The 18,244-nt window shown below is 41.6% G+C and overlaps 1 protein-coding gene across 14 annotated transcripts in view; it reads left to right on the forward strand.

Annotated features, from left to right (window-relative positions):
- LOC306762502 (uncharacterized protein) overlaps positions 1–16,557 on the forward strand; it is an 82,457-nt gene extending 65,900 nt beyond the window's left edge. For 8 of the 14 annotated variants that reach the window (XM_079248990.1, XM_079248991.1, XM_079248996.1 and 5 more), the window contains 2 exons: positions 1,024–1,059; positions 2,088–2,706. In XM_079248990.1, the coding sequence (XP_079105116.1) occupies positions 1,024–1,059; positions 2,088–2,288 (237 nt within the window). In that variant the 3' untranslated portion in view covers positions 2,289–2,706. Of the gene's footprint in view, positions 1–1,023; positions 1,060–2,087; positions 2,707–5,771; positions 5,859–6,611; positions 6,690–8,407; positions 8,447–8,531; positions 10,189–13,452 lie in introns of those variants that run through there. The other 6 variants (XM_079248992.1, XM_079248997.1, XM_079248999.1 and 3 more) reach the window with 4 other exon arrangements.
- The last annotated feature ends 1,687 nt before the right edge of the window (positions 16,558–18,244 follow it).

Below are 18,244 nucleotides of genomic sequence, written 5' to 3' on the forward strand. Positions count from 1 at the left end.
GAATGTTTCATATTCACGCAGAAAAATTAAGCATCACCTGGACACTTTAAGGATTACAGTTACTTTTATTACAGCTAATAGCTTCTATGTTATTTTCATATTAACCATTTTCATTCTGCAAACCAGATTAGACCCTCCGGATGGCCTGTTGTGGCTCCCAGGTCATATTTTTGATACCCATTATCTAGATTAAGGATCATTTCAGTTCAGTGTAAATGAGATCTCCAAGATGAACTTCAGATGAACTGCATCCATAGACCGTATAAGAAAGATGGACAGAGCCTCCGGTGGTAAGAAGTGAAGCCTATGTGGAAGTACATAAAACAGCAGTTCCCCCTTCATCCACTAGGGGCTGCAAAACAGAGCAAATCCTCATAGACTCCCATGTTAAAAAAAGACCAACTTCACTGCAGAAATAAATATGTTTACAGCCTGGTTGAAAAATCCATTTTTGGTTTAATAGGTCAGTGGGGGGGAGTGATTTTTTTTTTTTACTCGCCCATTTAAAAGTAATTTAATCTTGAAGTTTGGCATATTTAGGGATGTGTCCTTTTGATTGACAGGTACCCGATCTCCCGCTTCAAGTCAGAACAATGTAGAACAACCGCGGTTTTTAGCCGGTGAACAACGTGACTTAGCTTTAGCCGCTTACCTCTGTTAGCTAGTTAGCTCCTGTTAGCTCCGGGTTAGCTCCTTTAGCTCTTAGCTACAGAAAGCTCAGAGTTCACTCGATGTCAATCATCCACCATGACACTCACAGCGCCCCTCTGAGCTCCACCTCCTTGCCCATATTTGCATATTCTGGGAGAGACGACACACGTGACCCTGCCAAGATGGTGATGGTAGGAACCACCCACCGAGCTTCAATTCAGCTCTTCAGAAATCTATGGGTGATGTCATGAAGGCTCTGCCCATCTTTTTATTTACAATCTATGACTGCATCCCAGTTTGGATGGTTCTGCATGTAATCAGTCACGCAGAGGCAGAAACACAACATAAGCTCTTCTGCTGTTTTTCATTCAGGGCTTAGTAGGACCACAAGGACTCAAGGGGAATCGGGTAAGGAAATACCAGAAACATTTTGCTTGTTATAAAACACATACATTTAGCAGAAACAGTCATGAATGTTTGGCAGATTATATCTTTGTTGTAACAACTTACATTCGCTGTTTAGGTCATTTTAATTGGAGCCACATTTCTAGGAAAACTGTATTTGTGGGATGAGCAGCAGACTGGAGGTTCAGTTCCTTACAAACGTGGCTCCACTTAGAAGCATAAACAGTCCCTTCAACAGTGGTGTTAACACCACAAAGAAAGTGCACCAAACACTCATTTACTGACTGTTTTTGCTGCATTCAGGAACAGAAACATCTCCCTACCTGGCGAACACACGTTAGTCTGGACCGCTGCATCTAAACGCAGCTTTTCCAGAAGCTCAAGCTGCGGTCACGGCTGTGTCTGGCCTGTAGCAGCTTCAAAGATGCTCTCAAGCCTGAGACGTGAATTAAAGAGCTGCATCTCAACAAAACGGGTGTTCTCTTTGATATGGTGCATGATGATGAATAAATGACCTGGAGATGTCTCTGGTCCCGGAGCGGCTTCCTGTTGCAGTGGCATTGTGTTGTAGCTGACAGCTTATGATGCACTTCAGACCAAACGTCAGCAGATATATAGACTGGAATCAGTTCTGCTCCTGACGTGTTTTGTTAATCACATGGATGAAGGTGCGCTGGCCTAACACGCTCCTTTACATGTGACGTAGAAGTTGATGAATTCAGCGTTTATCCATTAAATCTGGACGAATAAAACCAACCCTGCAGGATAAAAGACGGTGTGAATCTCTAATGTCCTGTGCCCGACACAATGTTTCTGTTTCCATCCCATTAACCTGTGACTCTTTAATATTTCCTCTCCCATCTTTAAGTCATAATATTTCATGAGCTCTCTCAGCCCATTCAACTGGCTGAGTCAGAGGAACTCTCCGGATGTTTGGAGGGAATCTGGCCGAGCAGCTGAATGTGTTGAAGTCAAAGCTGTGAGATAGTGTTGGTGTTTTTACTCTGTCCTGTCTCCCTTTGTTTCCGCAGGTCTTCCTATTCCCCTTTCCCTCCCCAGCCTTGCTCTGTGGCCTGCGGCTCTTTTTATTGCAGAGATTGCCCTCTCTCCCTCTCACAAACCTTGGCCTCCTGCTCTTCCTCCTGCACTCTAATGTAGCTCCTCCTCTTACACCTCCCTTTTACTATTCCTCCTCCTACTTAACAGTACCTCTTCCTTGCAAGTCCCTCTGATCCCTGATCCCTCTCCGTATAGCTCAGATTGGCGAGCAGTTTCATACTGCATTGCATTGTTCATATCTCCTGTTTAATGTCTTCATGTGGAAACCAGCAGCTCCACCTTGGTGAGCAGGAGTTCTGTTGAATGGACCAGTTCGAGTCTGGGAAATGCACGCAGTGGGATTAGAGCACCCACAGGGTGGGATTAGCCACATTTGGGGCTGGATAATGTAACTGTACATGAATACATGAGTAGCTTTGGATCAGTCATGGATCCAATAATCATCTGTATGATTCTTCAGGACGAACATGAACAGATTTTTCTTCTAACAAGCTAAACGCCTGATTTGGGGAAGAGAAATAACATTGTCCAGTCGTGTTTATGCCACTTTTTATAGATATCAATATCTATTCTTTCTGCCCCGTAAAGAAAAATCACATGACTACACAGAGAACATTGTTTTTAATGTAAGTAATATTTAATATTAATGAAAATTAGCAAAAGAAATACTTATAAAATGATTAAATTGCATAAATTAATGACTAAATTAGATAAAAAAATAAATATAGAATAATAAGGCAGCAAATTAATTTAAGACTGTCTTAAAATTTCAGTTTATATACAATGAAGCATGGTCATTAATAGTTATATATTAAATATATAATAAAATGTGATGCCCAAGAACCAGGATTAAACCAGTAAGATGATAGAACACATCCTCCTCTCTACTGGGTTTGACACGGGGGGAGCGCCGACGCTTATTCTCCATCATATCCTGGGGAAGTTGAAGCGATGAGGAGAAAATTGCTGCCGTCCTCCAGCCAGGCGGTGGCGCCGTTCGTGCATACGTTATCTCAGACGTGCACACGGGGGGCTTGCGACGTGACACAAGAAAGCAGAAAATGGTTCAACTTTTTATCGCTGTCACGCAGCGCCATGAGCAGTCAGCAAGGTTTTAATTGTTGCATTTCCGTTACACTTAGAATTACGCAAAAACTAAATATCGCAATAAATAAAACGTTAATGGAAACACCGACATTTCGGAAAAAGACGAAAATATCACTTTTTACGCTGTCATGAGGTGGTTTTTTTCACCTCATAAAGCAGGTCCTCCAATCCACCATCCTGCAACTTCTAGATGCAAACCTCCTCCAGAGTAAAGAGAATTTATTATCTATTTCAGAACTGGGCAATAATTATTATTTTTAATTACAATGAAACACTTTGTTTTTGCGATTGATTAATTGTGGTGCAAACAAAAAAGTTCTTTTTTCTTTAAAAAGTGCTTTTATATAGAGAGACTGCAATAACTTTTGTTTCCAAACACTAAACAAATAAACAGCTTTTACCAGCTGTTTTCACTTTTCTGCTAAAAGTCGTCTTAATGTTGCTGTAACGAAATCAGACATTTACAACAAAGACGGGCGAATATTTCAGGTTTTACTCTTTAAAAGTTAAGAAGTCAGCAGGATGGTTGTAAAGCTGTGTGAACCTGCTTCCCTATAAACCCAGAGGGATCAATATCTGATGATTTTGCAGCCATCAGGCGATCGGACAGAAAGCCGGATGAGAATCTCGGAGCTCCTTCATTTGGAGGCGATTTACAGTTTCACAAAATGTTCAATATCTTCCTCTCAGAACAATTAGTGGTACATTATTCAGATGACTTTCCATTCATTTCTCTAATTTTGCATTCTTAGCTTAACATGTTGAGTCACACACACTTTGGAAAAACGAGTTAATACGACGAGTGTAACGTCATGTCTGTGATGTAACTGTAGATGAGTGGTATCCGCAGAAAGTCCAGAATCTGAGCTGAAAGCTCATTAAAACCGTTTCAGTAATCGCCAAACACAGTTAGGACTACAAACAATTCAAAGAGCAGGTGAGTCTGAAAAAATCATGGATCTCCGTGTCCAATCAACGACTTGTATCTGGACAAATGTAACCTCTACTGAAAGTACACACATAAACACACACACACACACACACACACAGTCTGACGGACTATAAAACTGCATGTTTTTGTCTCACCATGACCAATATTCACCGAATTTAGAGGCAAAAGAAAGCCAAATTAATGCTTTATGGTTCTAAAACATGGACATAAAATATATTTTAACTCCAAAACTTATATCCACCATGATAAAAAAGACAAAACAAAAACGACTGCTTTTCTGAAGCGCTGTCTTAAGCTGTAATGGCACAGTGAAATTCTGACACCACCGTCACTAAAGGGGCTTTCTGCTGATTGTCGTCAAGCAGCAACCTCTGGTGCTTCAAGTGAAGCCTGTGAACAGTGCATAAAACTGTAGTTCCCCCTTCATCCACTAGGGGCTCCAAAACAGAGCAAATCCCCATAGACTCCCATGTTAAAAAGACCAACTTCACAGCAGAAATAAACATGTTTACAGCCTGGTTCAAACATCCATTTTAGGTTTAATAGGTCAGGTTTACCTTCATGGCAACTGTGGGGGGAGTGATTTTTTTTATAATTCATCCATTTATAACCAATTTCATCTCAAAGTTCAGCACAATTAGGGGTGGGTCTTTTTGATTGACAGGTACCCGAAATCCCGCTGCAAGAAGGCAGAGTGCAGCAGAAATGTGGTTTTTAGCTGGTTAACAGCGTGACTTAGCTTTACCCACCTACCTCTGTTAGCTGGTTAGCTCCTGTTAGCTCTGGGTTAGCTCAGCTAGCTCTTAGCTACAGACAGGTTGGAGTTTTATCGATGTCAAACATGCAGCCCCAGACTCGCAGACCCCCTCTGAGCTCCACCTCTTTGCCCATTTTTTTATTTTCCGCGTGAGACGACACGCATGACGCTGCCAAGACGGTAGGAACGGCCAAACGAGCTCCATCTGTCTTTTATATACAGTCTATAGGTCAGCCACATGATTTCCCTTACTAAAACAAAGAAACATCCGCCTTCAGGCTCCAGAGAGGCCAGAGCTGAGAGACAACCATGCTAAATGTTCCCTTTACATAGAGCAGAATCAGGTATTTTATGTATTTCTGAGAGCAGGATGAATATTCTGCTCCAGTCTGTCATCGGATTATTTGCTTCATGAGGGTTTTTTCCTATTTTCCTGTTCATCATTTTCACCTCTTCTGGTTTTATTCAACTTCTTAAAAGTCAGAGTATCTAAAATGGAAATTTTCTCTCAGTTTACTCAACTCTTCAAAGATGATTTAGCTGCTGAACAGTTTCCAGGTGGTTGTTGATGGAAACCTGCTCACCAACGGCTCTGATCGCTCCTCCCTAACTCCCTCTACTTACCTTCCCTTTCCCCTAAATTCACTGAAACACATATCAGCGTCTGACCATAGCAAAGAAACACAACATGCAAATCAACCAATACTATAATTTCTTTCTCGTAATGCCTCAATTATGTAAAAACAGATGATTTTTTTCTTTCAAAAAGACACATCTGCTTCATGTGTGGCTCACTGAGGAGGACTAAAGTTTGTCTTTTTAATACGCTGTTGTTTGCAGGGAGAGAGGGGCAAGAAAGGCAACAGGGGGGCCAAAGGGGATAAGGGAGACCAAGGAGCACCTGGATTAGATGCCCCCTGTCCGTTGGTATGTCAGTGGTTCAACGTAGGAGACCAAGAGGCAAAAGGAAGAAAGAATACAACGTGATCTGTATTCAGCAGTCGGCTTCCTTTTGGTTCTGGTCTCCAGTGTTTCTAACAAGCTCAGGCAGGGTTTTGGTCATGTCCAATCAGGTGCCTCGAAAAGAAAGCAAATGTCCAAATCACTCAGATAAATTTATAAAGTTGTTGTATTGAAAACAACAAACAAACTTGATCTGATTGGAAAAAGGCCATAAGGTCACATGACAGGCCGTTTCTGTAGTGAACGGTGTTTATGGACCCCTGACCAGGACTCTGCATGAGTGGGTTCTTTTTCTAGGGCGGGAAGAGACGACAGGAACCAGGAAACCTCTGCAGGTGAAGGGGGGAGGTTTTAGCTCTCTCTTCACCCAGTTGCAGCTCTGAACAGAGCTGAGAGCAGACAGCAGCACTCTGTCCTCAGACGTCTCTGGCTCAACATGTCAATCAGACCTCACAAGGCTCGTCCCCCCAAAGTAAAAAACGATCCGAACCCGAATCCAATCCTCGTTCAGAACTAGCCGGTAAAATGCATTCAGGTCGTAGTCAGAGGTCTAGATGGAGTAAAGAGGCAGCTGGTCGTCCCGGTGTCCCGGTTCCTGTCAGTCCCAGGTGGCCTGCATGTTGAGGACGCCTGCAGCCAGCCAGCCGGGGGACAGCCGTGGACGTCCTCCCATCGACGAGGAGAAAATGGATTTTAAATGGCTGATTTCATGAACAGGGTTTCCGAGGCTTTAAAGGGGAGAAAGGTGAACCGGGCCTGCCCGGCCTGGATGGGCTGGATGCCCCGTGTCCTGTGGTATGGTGCTCTTTCTTACCCTTCACCTTGCCCAGCATGCCTGTGCTGTCACCTCTCTGCATGCTGACATTCACAACTGACACGTTTCCAGACTATTCCTGCTCTCTGATCTCTCTCTGATCTTCTGTCTTCACCTCTGACTCACTCAGTCCATCATCTGTTCAGCTGCAGAGCTAGGCTGCTCCTAACATCACTAACTATGTAACAATCCCTTCTGCTGCACACAGCCGCGCTCTCTTTACATCTGCTTCCAGCTGCTTTCTCCTCGACAAGCTTCTGCCGTGCCAAAACATTTATTTCTGCCCGCAGCTGCAGTCTGCAGTTTTCTCCAGGATGGGAGAGTAGGGCCGCCAATTCAATTCAACTCACAGGGCACTTTACAGACACATCATTTCAAGCGAATTCATACATATCCTGTAATAGAAAGCAACTGATTGCATCGAGTCATGACTTGGATCCAATCCCCCATCCTGAGCATGCATGCGGCGACAGTGGGAAGGAAAAAACTCCCTTTTAACAGGAAGAAAACCTCCGGCAGAGGCACCACATGAAGCCTTCTCCAGCACACAGGTCACAGCCGCCCCCACAGCAGGCATCGCTTCATCCTCCCCTGACACTCCATCACTGTGGAACAGGGTCAGTCTGGACTGGTCTCATGACCTCCTTCCAGCTCCAGAGTCCGGTCTTTCTGCTCGCCAGCAAACTGAAACCTGTTTCTCTGGTTCTTCACTCTGATTGGTGGTTTTCCTTTGGCTCCACAGCTGTTTGGTCCCTTGAGTTCCTTCATGTGGATATGTTCTTACTTCCACTACTGAACGTGTTGGTGGTTTTCTTTCTTCCTTCCGCTGGGAGGTGTATATCCTCCATCAGGCTGTGCGCGGAGCGTCATGTTTCTCTGTCATGGCACAGAGCGGCAGGCAGTGAAAAAACAGAGATTTATTCACCATAAACCAAAGACCAGATGAAGATCTGCATGGTGAGGATGAGTGTTTTCCTGAGAGGTCTGAAGCAATCCGGTGAGATCCTGCGGCTGCTAGATGCTTGGCGCTGTTTGTAGCCTGATCCGGAAACGTCAGGAAATGTTCACGACGAGTGACGACGAGTCTGCGGCGTTCGTCTCCAAACCCCCGAGATATGTGATGGGATCTTGCAGTCCAATCCAGGGATGTTGGACAGATGGACACCATGTCCTGGGTGACCTGAAGCCACACATAAGACAACATCATTGATGAGGAGGAGACTATTGATTTAGGTGTCTTAAACATCTTAAACTCACAGCTAACCAGTAGAGGACTGGACGTTTAATGGTGAATTTCACCAACCAGTCTGAGACTGGACTGGAAAACGATGACAGTCTGAAGTGATTTTGTTTTGTTTATAACATCAGTTTGTATTAAAGAAGATTTTTTTTTTTCCATCCTGTCTGAACGGGAACAGAAAACTGTTCTAAGCAGTAGACCAGTCCTGAATCCACGTCTCAGCTGGTTTACAGCCCAGTCCGCAGGAACCAACACACATCCCAGCTTTTGATGCCTCAGTTGTTTATTGGAGTTATGATAAACAGTGATTATTTCCTTCATTGTCTGGAGAATATGCAAAGCCATATTTTGTGTGTTTCTGTGATGATAAACAGCTTTAAATGCATTTTTGTGCAACTGTTGCATGAATCGCCCTGCTGTGCCGTTTCCAAGTGTTTACTCAGCTTGTGTTTTCTGCAGGGTGACGACGGCCTACCTGTACCAGGATGTTGGAATAAAGTAAGCAGAAGACCGTGTTGTGTTGTTGTCCATCACATTAACGTCGCTACAGATGTGTGAACTAACGTCTGCTTTCTCTTTGCAGTGACGATAACTTTGGAATGGCTTGTGTGATTGTACATAGGATATTTATTTTTTTACCTCCTATTCTGTTATACATTGAAAGCATTTTTAACACTAAAAGTTATTACTTTTTTTGTACAGATTGTTTACTTTAATACATATGATAGTGATAATGTAATGGATTTTTTTTTTTTTACATTTATGCTTATTTTAATATGATTAGATAATTAAAGATTATAAAGTGGCTACATGTGCATGATATTTGTGCATAATGTGAAGTGGATCATGCTTATTAACTTATTGCATTACTTTGTTTTGTCCTGTTGTAAAGTGGACCATGCTGCACTGACGTGTGGGGCTGGAATATTATTGTCTGTGCATCTTGGCTGAACTCTCCTCTTTGTGTTGAAACATTCACACAAGTTTCAGTTTTATTAAATGACCATAAACTCAGAAAAAAACGGATGTGTTGATGTTGCACTGAAGAGCCTGCAGACCTCACAGACCAGATTTCAGGCTGTCGTAGATCCATCCGACCAGGAACAATCTTTTCCATGATGTCTTTACTCCAACAAGCAGTTGCAACTTGCATCCCAGAATCAAGAGTTATTCTCAAACTAAACTAGGGATGTTTGATATTGGCTTTTTTACTGATATCCAATCATTTTGGCCAAGTCTTAATTTCCGATACCAATATAAACTGATACAGATATTTTTGGAGTGAGTTGTGCCAAATGAATGAAAATATCTAGAAAACATACATGACATCTTTTGTTTTGCCATTTTGAGGTAGAGAAGACGTAACTGAAGAGTTTTATATGATCATGTTGTGTAAAAGATAAATCATTTAAAAAGTAAAAACTGATACTGATAAAGTCCGACTTTGCATTTTAATGTCGATATCAGCCAATAATATCAGTATGCCGATAATATATGACATCTATGAAATAAACTTTAATGTTGACAAAGATGTTTGACTGAATCATCCAGCAGGTTTTAAAATGAGCTGATGATTAAATGTTGCAGTCGGCCTTAAATCTTGTCTCTGTGGTCCAGAGTTTCAAGGTTATGATGAGATATCTGCGATATCTCAGTCAGGTGATGTTTCTCAGAGTCAAGCTGGGTCCTTCCAGGTTGTACCCTTCCAAACATAGAAAAACCGTAACTCCTACAACTCCAAGACATTGTGTTGCTATTTTTGGTCAGTTTGGTTTAGGTGGAAAGTTTGCCAAAGTGTTTGGTTAAAGTAGCTTCATCATGGTCAGAGCAAAGGTCTCTTAGCAACAGTTCATTCATTCATTCATTCATTATCCTAACCACTTAGTCCAATGAAGGGTCGCGGGGTTAGCAACAGTTATAGAGTTTATTCCTTTTTTCTTTTTGTTTGTTTTAATGATTTAAAAAAAAGTGATAAAACATGCGGTTATCTTAGCTCACTGAGAGGATTTTAAATACAGAGTCTCTGAATAAACACTACATTATAATCACACATGATTCACCCCGCAGAGTGACACACTACCGTTCCTGAGAAATTGTTGACAAATGAAGTGATAGCACTCCGTGGCGCCAGAGATCTAGCAGAGTTTTAAGGGTTGGAAAACAAAAACATTTTAAAACATGAGTAAACGTCATGGCAACCGTCTCACTGAGTTATACAACACACAACTAACTAACTAAAGCCAGCTGTTATCTAACTAGCTAAAAGGCTTTAGGTAACTAGTTAGCGAACTAGCTAACAGCTGTTTGCTAACTAGCTAAAAGCTGTTAGCTAGTTTGCTAACTAGCTAACTAAAGGCAGCTGTTCGCTAACTAGCGAACAGCTTTTAGCTAGTTAGCTAACAGCTGGCTTTAGTTAGCTAGTTAGCGAACTAGCTAACAGCTTTTGGCTAGTTAGCTAGCTAACAGCTTTTAGCTAGTTAGCTAACAGCTTAGGCCATGTTAGATTACTACGATAAAAAAAAAAAAGGTAACAACAAATAAAACAAAACAAAAAAACACCATTATTTTCCGCAGCATGTTTGACAGACGCCACAGATTGTGGGATTTTTGTAGAAACAATGAAGTTTCTCCTTAAATGCAAGAGAAGAGACGAGTCCTCGGTGAAACTGTCAGTGAAGTATACTAGGAAACAGCAGCTGCTAGGATCCTTCCTCGACTCTGAGAAAAAAAACTACTGTTTGCAGTTAAAAACTTGTGTCACGGAGGAGGGTATCAACCAAGATCTGTTAAACATTTCAGGTGTCAAAGTTCAACCATGAAATATGCTGAAAACCAAATGTTCAGCTGTAAAGCAGGAGTGCAAAAAGCTTTCCGTGTTTGTTCTGCGTGATACCTTCTGGTTTCAGATGACTTTAAATACGTTGGTCGATCTGTAGGAGCACCTGCTTTACAACTGTCAGCTTTAGTTTATTAGCTTTGATGTCTGTAGCCTGATGCCAGGCGATGTGTTGTTGGGTGGAAATGCTGCTCGTCCTGCATGCTGCATCATCATCATCACTGCCTCATCATCACGTCTTATGAGAAAAGCTGGAACTTTCTTGGACAATGGAGATCTTTTCTATGTTAAAGCAAGAGCTTTAAAACCCACAAGCGTTTGATGAAGACGCCGTGCTCGTTAAGCTAACCTCATTAATCTGCCCAAGTGCTGAAGAAATGGAGGAAGTGACCGCTTGATCCATGATGCTGCTGCTCTTTGACAAAGCTTTGTTTGTCTTCTTCTGCCTCAAACATGATATTGCCATGAGAGTTTATTAATGGATCCTTGTAAACCAGCATCCTCTGTTGTGTTGCTGCAGAGTGCCTTACAGGTTCTCAAGCCTTACACACCAGCTGGCCTTGCATATTTTCTCTTATTGATCTTTGTGCTCCTGTTCAGACTTGTTAAAAAGTTTAACATGACAATCCTGAATAAATGTACATTTCTCAGTATTTTGGGTTTTGGTATCAAATCAAATCAAATCAAATCAAAGATACTTTATTCATCCCCAACAGGAAATTCAGAGTTCAAGCCAGCTCGTCCAAGGTCAGACATACATACATGTAACATTCATGACAAAAGAGCGCAACAGAACCAAGCTGAAGCTTAGGCCATGCAGCTATTATACCAGCGTTGCCTTACACTAGATAAGAACGGAGATACAATAGGATCATAGGAGGTCGAGGGCAAAAAAGGTCATGTAACTCCGGGCCGCACCACAAAGACGTGGTCCGAAAATACAGAGAAAAAAATCTCACTTACTGAAGCACAGATTAAACAAGACACAAAGTCCAGGAAGGCGGTGAGTCTTGAGGGAGAGGGCTGGGGGTAGATGAGGAGGGGGACAGAGCATCTGTGAACATGTCTTCTTCCATTCTCAGGGGGGGGTTGCGCCGGCCCAAGGCCGCTGGCAAGCCGAATCCAGATATGATTGTTGTTTGGTTTCCAGGCGAGGAAAAACAATTTGCCCTCGGCCTTGAGTCCATAGCTGATCTCAGGCAGGCAGCTCCAGACAGCCAAATGGGCGGGGGGGGGGGGGGGGGGGGGGGGGGCAATTTCCACCGATTCTAGCAGACATTTTCTCCATGTTGTTATCGATTTTGCAAACCAGCTCCGGGACCACGGCCAGATGACCAGTATGAGCCAAACTGGTATCCTGCTTACAGTCGAGTCCGGTCAACGCAAGAGTCTGTGCACTGCTAGCCCAGCACATACCGTTGCAAAATTCTGGCAGCCTGCCAGTTGTTGCCATAATCTCACGGGTCTTGAGGTAGATCAGGACTCCACCAGCGCCAATCAGCAGAATCCCGATCACCAATAATCCAAAGATGTAAACATCCTCCACGTCCTCAGAGGACAGAACCGCCAGACATCTGGTCTCCATCTGGCCCATGAGTCCTGAACGTATCCAGCCAGGAGCGTCCCCTCAGGACATGCGGGCTCCCCTCTGCCCGATCTTCAGGTTGAGAAAATTTGATCAACTGCGTTGCGAGACCAGCCGATCAAATCCATGATGTAGTTTGAGTGGAAGTAAAGAGATGTAAAAAAGAGGCTCAGAGTCTGACAGGACAAAGTCGCAGGCCAGAGTGGGAGGAAAGGGAGGAAACAGGAGCGCAGATAGAAGCATCCGCCTTCGCTGGGAGCAGGAGTGGAAATTCCTTATAAAAGTGTTTGGAGTCTACGGAGACTAAACAGTACAGAAAACACAAATCTCGACTTGTGGTTAAAAACTGTGTTACCTATCAGGTTTTGTAGACTTAATATGGACTTAATTATACCTAATTGTATACTTATACTTAAATAATAATGCTTAAACTGGCCTCTGGCCCAATGATTGTTCAGACAGGCTCCAGTTTCCCACAACCCTGAACTGGACTGAATGATTCAGAACTCGGATAGATAAATAAGATTGGGTCTGACTGAATATTATTTTCTCTGTTTCTAAATGTTCCATAACAGGATATTTATTATTTTAATAGTCCTTCTAGCATTTATGTAGCTGTAGTTCTAGAATACTAAGTTTTTTTTTTGTTAAATGTACTTGTAGGTATGTACCACCTTCTCCGACTTGTTTAATTTAACCAGATCAGCTGTTAAAAGCTTGCAGTGTAGTAGTTTGTAGTCAGTACAAACAGTAGTTTGTAAATTAATGACCTCAGTCTTGTCCAGAGAATCATCTGGTTGAGATTTCAAGCTAGTGTTAGATTAAAAGATCCATTCTGGGTCCGTTTCTGCTTCAGAACCACAACCTCATTTCTGCATCACTTATTAAATCAATGCAAACTGTGTGTGTGTGTGTGTGTGTGTTAATAACATGTTAAAAGAATAACATTATTTAAAGGAAGTTAACACGTAACTGACATGTGACATATATACTAAAAGCCATAAAGGTTTGCAACATCTCTTTAAGCATCATAAAATACCTTCCTTCTCCTCTGAAGAGAATAAACTGTGTTCGTGTTTAAAGGGACAACATCCTTTCCAGCTGGCCAAAAAGTAGCTCTACCAAACACATCTCCATCAAGTCGAGGAATGCAAGCTTGAAGATATCTGGAGACGCCTTTGAGATGGAACCTGACCCTGGAGTTGTCTTGTCAACATGTTTCCGGGAGGCTGGACGCAGGGCCAGTGGCGAGCAGACCCACTTCAGACAGACTGGCTAGCAGAGGCCGCTGATCACCCTGCGGTCCTGAGGACTCCCTGGACACAACATCAGTAACAGGGAGATAATAAACCTGCTGATGTGTTTTTTCTTTAGAAAACTATTTAACTCCGAGAAACGAAGGCATGGCCACTTGCTATTTGTTGTGTTTGATGTGACATCATTTCTGTGATCAATAATCCAGAGCAGCTCACGGAGCAGATAGATGCCAGGATGTTAAACCAAAAACAGCAAACATGATTCCTTCCTGATTGAAATCAGACTCACTGCCGTTCAGAAGCCATCCGTCTGCCTGCAGCTACCTTTCTGTTTGTGCTGTTGGGGGGATCCTCTGTGACCAGCATCCCCCCCATCAGTCCTGTCGACGGATTCTTTCTTCTGTGTTTTCCATTTGTGCCGAGGTGTAAAAAGACGCCACGTTTCAGATGCTGTAAGTATTGTTTCATATGAGAAAAGGGATTTTGTGTATTGAAGTAAACTGTAAATAGAGCACATTGATGATCGCGTTTTAAATGCAGAGTAACCAGAAATGTTTGGTGCATTTACCATTCAGAAACAAACGACAGTTTTCATATCATTACCTCCATAAATCCAGTCTGAAGGAGAAAAAATGGTTGTACTGTTTGTAAATAGATAAAGTTATTTGTTTTTATGAAAGAAAGCCCAAAAGAGAGACATTTACAGTGACAATCATTACTATATTTATTCATCCAAAACTAAATGGGTCAGAAAATGTTGCATTTAAAACACCGTTCTGTCGGTGTTTTAATGCTAAAGAAAAATATAATTTATTGTTTTATTCACAAATCAAATGCACAAAAGCATTCCTTGTGTCATAGCGACAGCTGCCACATCAACACGTCTCATTTTATTTATTTTCATTTTCTTTCCATATTTTGTTTCCACGCTGTTTGTAAGATAAACAAGTCAACATGCTGCAACGTTTATGATTTTTTCTTTTATTTGAGACAAGTTTGTGAAGGAAAATGGTCTGGCGATGGTTTCAAAAGGAGAGAGAGCTGAGAGCCGCACTGTTAAATAAACAAATAAACATACAAATTAATACCATTACAAAGGGAATTAAGGGAAAAAAATCACACTTTTCTTTTAAAAAAACTGTTAATTATTTGCATTTTGTCTATTTGAATGCATTATTTATTGTTTATTTGTATGCGTCCTATGTTCAGCTGTGCGGCCTGCAGCTGTACTCTGTACCTGTGCTCTGTAGCTGTGCACTGTACCTGTGCACTGTACCTGTGATCTGTACCTGTGCACTGTACCTGTGCTCTGTACCTGTGCTCTGTACCTGTGCACTGTACCTGTGCACTGTACCTGTGCTCTGTACCTGTGCTCTGTACCTGTGCACTGTACCTGTGATCTGTACCTGTGCTCTGTACCTGTGCACTGTACCTGTGATCTGTACCTGTGCTCTGTACCTGTGCACTGTACCTGTGCTCTGTACCTGTGCTCTGTACCTGTGCACTGTACCTGTGCACTGTACCTGTGCTCTGTACCTGTGCACTGTACCTGTGATCTGTACCTGTGCTCTGTACCTGTGCACTGTACCTGTGCTCTGTACCTGTGCTCTGTACATGTGCACTGCAGCTGCAGCGCTCTATCCTCTCTTTCAGCATGGATGTAAATGCGGTTCTTGTTTGTTGAGAAGAGAATTTTCCACCGTCAGGTGATGAGGTCTATAGATGCTCTGCTGGAGGGACTCAAACAGAGTTCATTTTTTAATTCTGAACTCATCGTGTTTAACCCAGATGGAGGAAGTCAGAGTTCTTTGTGACAAAGTCTGGGCCTTCATCATGATCATCATCAACAGTGGATGTTGTAAAGTTTTGCTTTCACATCTCTTTTTTTAGCAGAATTATGAAACTTAATCGGCTTGGTTTTCTCTGTAACTTGTAGAATTTATATAAAGGAGATTTTTTTTTTTATTTTACTGGATGGATATGGATACAGGACCAGACTCCAGACTGGTTTCGTTTTCCATATAAAACATCACTGTATCTAAACGAAACTGGGGTTTAGTGTTTCAACGTGGGGCTGGTGGAACAGAAAGAGAGACTCCTGAACCAGTTCAGGAATCGTTCCATACTGGGTCACTTCCTGTGCACTTTGCAGCTGTGCAAGTTATCTTCACAGTGATTTACTGGTGGAACTGGTTCATTTGGTGGTTTGTTTATTTGATCCATCGCTGACTTCAGTAGACACACATTGACTTAATGTTGCAGAAGTGACAGACAAGATGTAAGCACATGTGGAAGTTATAAAAAAAACTGATATCATCACATATCATGGAAAGTTTCACCATCATTAACTGTTTTCCTGAATGATTATTTTATCAGAGACAATCAGCATCTTGTCATGTTGAGACTGTGTGATTTAAAAGCCTGTATGTATAAAATATTCTGTACAGAAACATAGTTAGATTTCTTTATTTTGCTCAGATTAGAATGACTTGATTTATGATTTTGGGTTTGATAGAAAACAGAATCTAATGTCTGAAAATGGATACAAGGGCATTATACAGAAACTGCATGCTGTTATTTAGCCTTTACTTGGCATTATTTACATGTTTTCCCAACAATGATAAGTGAATGTTAGATAAACTGTCCATTTTGTCCTGGAAAGTCCGAAGACATCTGTCAGCTCTGACCTTGGTGCAGATTTCTGTATTATCACAACATTCAACTGAGTTGTCTTTCTTTTCCCACAAACCAAGTTACTCTCTGAATAAGTTTCTCTTTGTTTGTGCTGTGTCAGAATTGAATGTTTCAAGGTATTTATCTTCTTCTTGTGTCCAAAATGAGATCTTTTTATTCTTTTTTTTATTGAAACGATGGCAGCTGACACCGTTCTGTAAAACATGTCACCAATTTGACTCGTAATAAAGAAAACCGTTTCGAATTTCACTTCTTCTTTGATTTTAACACGTCAGACTTCAGCCGGCAGAATATCTACAGTGATCACAGTCAGTGTTATTGGTAATAACATTCAGTACTAATTTCTAGGAGACTAGCTGAGGTAACACACTGTCATCTGGCTAATCGATACGTATCACCTGGTCTGAGACTCCAAATCTTCCAAACTTGTTTCTCAAGTGAAGAGTTGAAAGTCACCCCGAAGAAAATGAGCTTTCTGACAGAAAACAGGCTCTTTTGTTGTTTGCTTGTTGTTGTTTTTTTTAAATCAACTTGTTAGCATTGTTTTTCACTTTTAACTTGCTTTTTAACTTTAGGCAATCTTTCATGTTATCATAAAAGTTAAAATATATAAGTTTAGTATAAGTCGTCTCATCTGACTCAGCATCACTACGGTAAAACTGGACAGTAGAAGCTTTCAGTGAGCCTTGTGACACTTTGGGCCAGATCTAAAACTATCCCAGTGTGCAAGTTGTAATTTGCATGTGCAATCTAGAATTTTGCATGTGGGGCTGAACCACGGTTTGATGGTGATGTTACATGTTACAGACTCCCTATTTAAACGAGGAATTCTGCGTGATGTGGTTTGCATCATGGTGAGTTTGGAGAGAAAACACGACCTACAGCAAATAAATCTGACTATCACACACATATAAACAATGTTTGGGAGAAAATTTACTAAAAGGTTAATGGTGTCATTAAAATGATGTGAACAGAAGATGAAGCATAACGACGGTATAAAGACATCAGAAGCTGAACAAAGGAAAAATTGGCATATAATAAAACAGGTGGGGGTGTAGGGTGCATATACAGTCACCTTAGAAAAAGAAAGAAAACATGAAGGACTTTGATGCAACCTCTTGTTTCTAATAAAGGCCTCATTTATTTTTTACTAATGGTTTCAATAAATTGACCCACCTACAAGCCAGTTGTCTAAAACTCACCGGCTCGAACCTGGAGAACAGAAAACTGTTTGTAGAAAATAAAAGAGTCATGCCTTGATCCGAGATCCTTTGCACGTGGACGAAATCATTTGCTCTTATTACTCTAACAAATCCAGCTATTGAAAAAAAGAGGGAAAAAAGTTAATGGCTGCAGAATGCAAACAGAACCATCCAGTGACATGTGGCATTCAGGACTTGGACAGAACATCTGGGGTATCCAGCTGTGACATGCAACATTTGCAGGTATGAATCCTCACCAGATCCATCCCGAGTTCCTCCAGCAGCTCCAAAATGCTGGATAAGTGATATGTTCTGATGGTTTCCTCACTCAACTTAAAAATATTCCCACTTGGGTGAAAAACGCGTCTCTGCGTCTCCTTGCTTTGTTCGACGTCTCCTTCTTGTGGCAATGACTGCAATCACACAGACTGATGCACAACGTTTTGAAACATGTTTAATATAGACGCAGTTTCAATCAACAGGTTTTATAGATCACATTGTGGGTCCTATATCAATATATTTACATTTTCTCCTCCCAACACATGTAAAATAGGATGAAAATGCCCCGTTTTGCAGATTAATTGTAGCAGATGTACTAACTGGAAGCACACATGCTATTTGGCATCTTGAAAAGATGCAACTCTCAGAGTGTGCTGTCAATAAATTAGTTTGTGCTTTTTCTTTTTTTTTTTCTTCTTTTTGTGTGTGTGTGTGTGTGTGTGT

Source organism: Telmatherina bonti (genome assembly GCF_933228915.1).
Source record: "Telmatherina bonti genome assembly, chromosome: 11".
NCBI classification, from domain to species: domain Eukaryota; kingdom Metazoa; phylum Chordata; class Actinopteri; order Atheriniformes; family Telmatherinidae; genus Telmatherina; species Telmatherina bonti.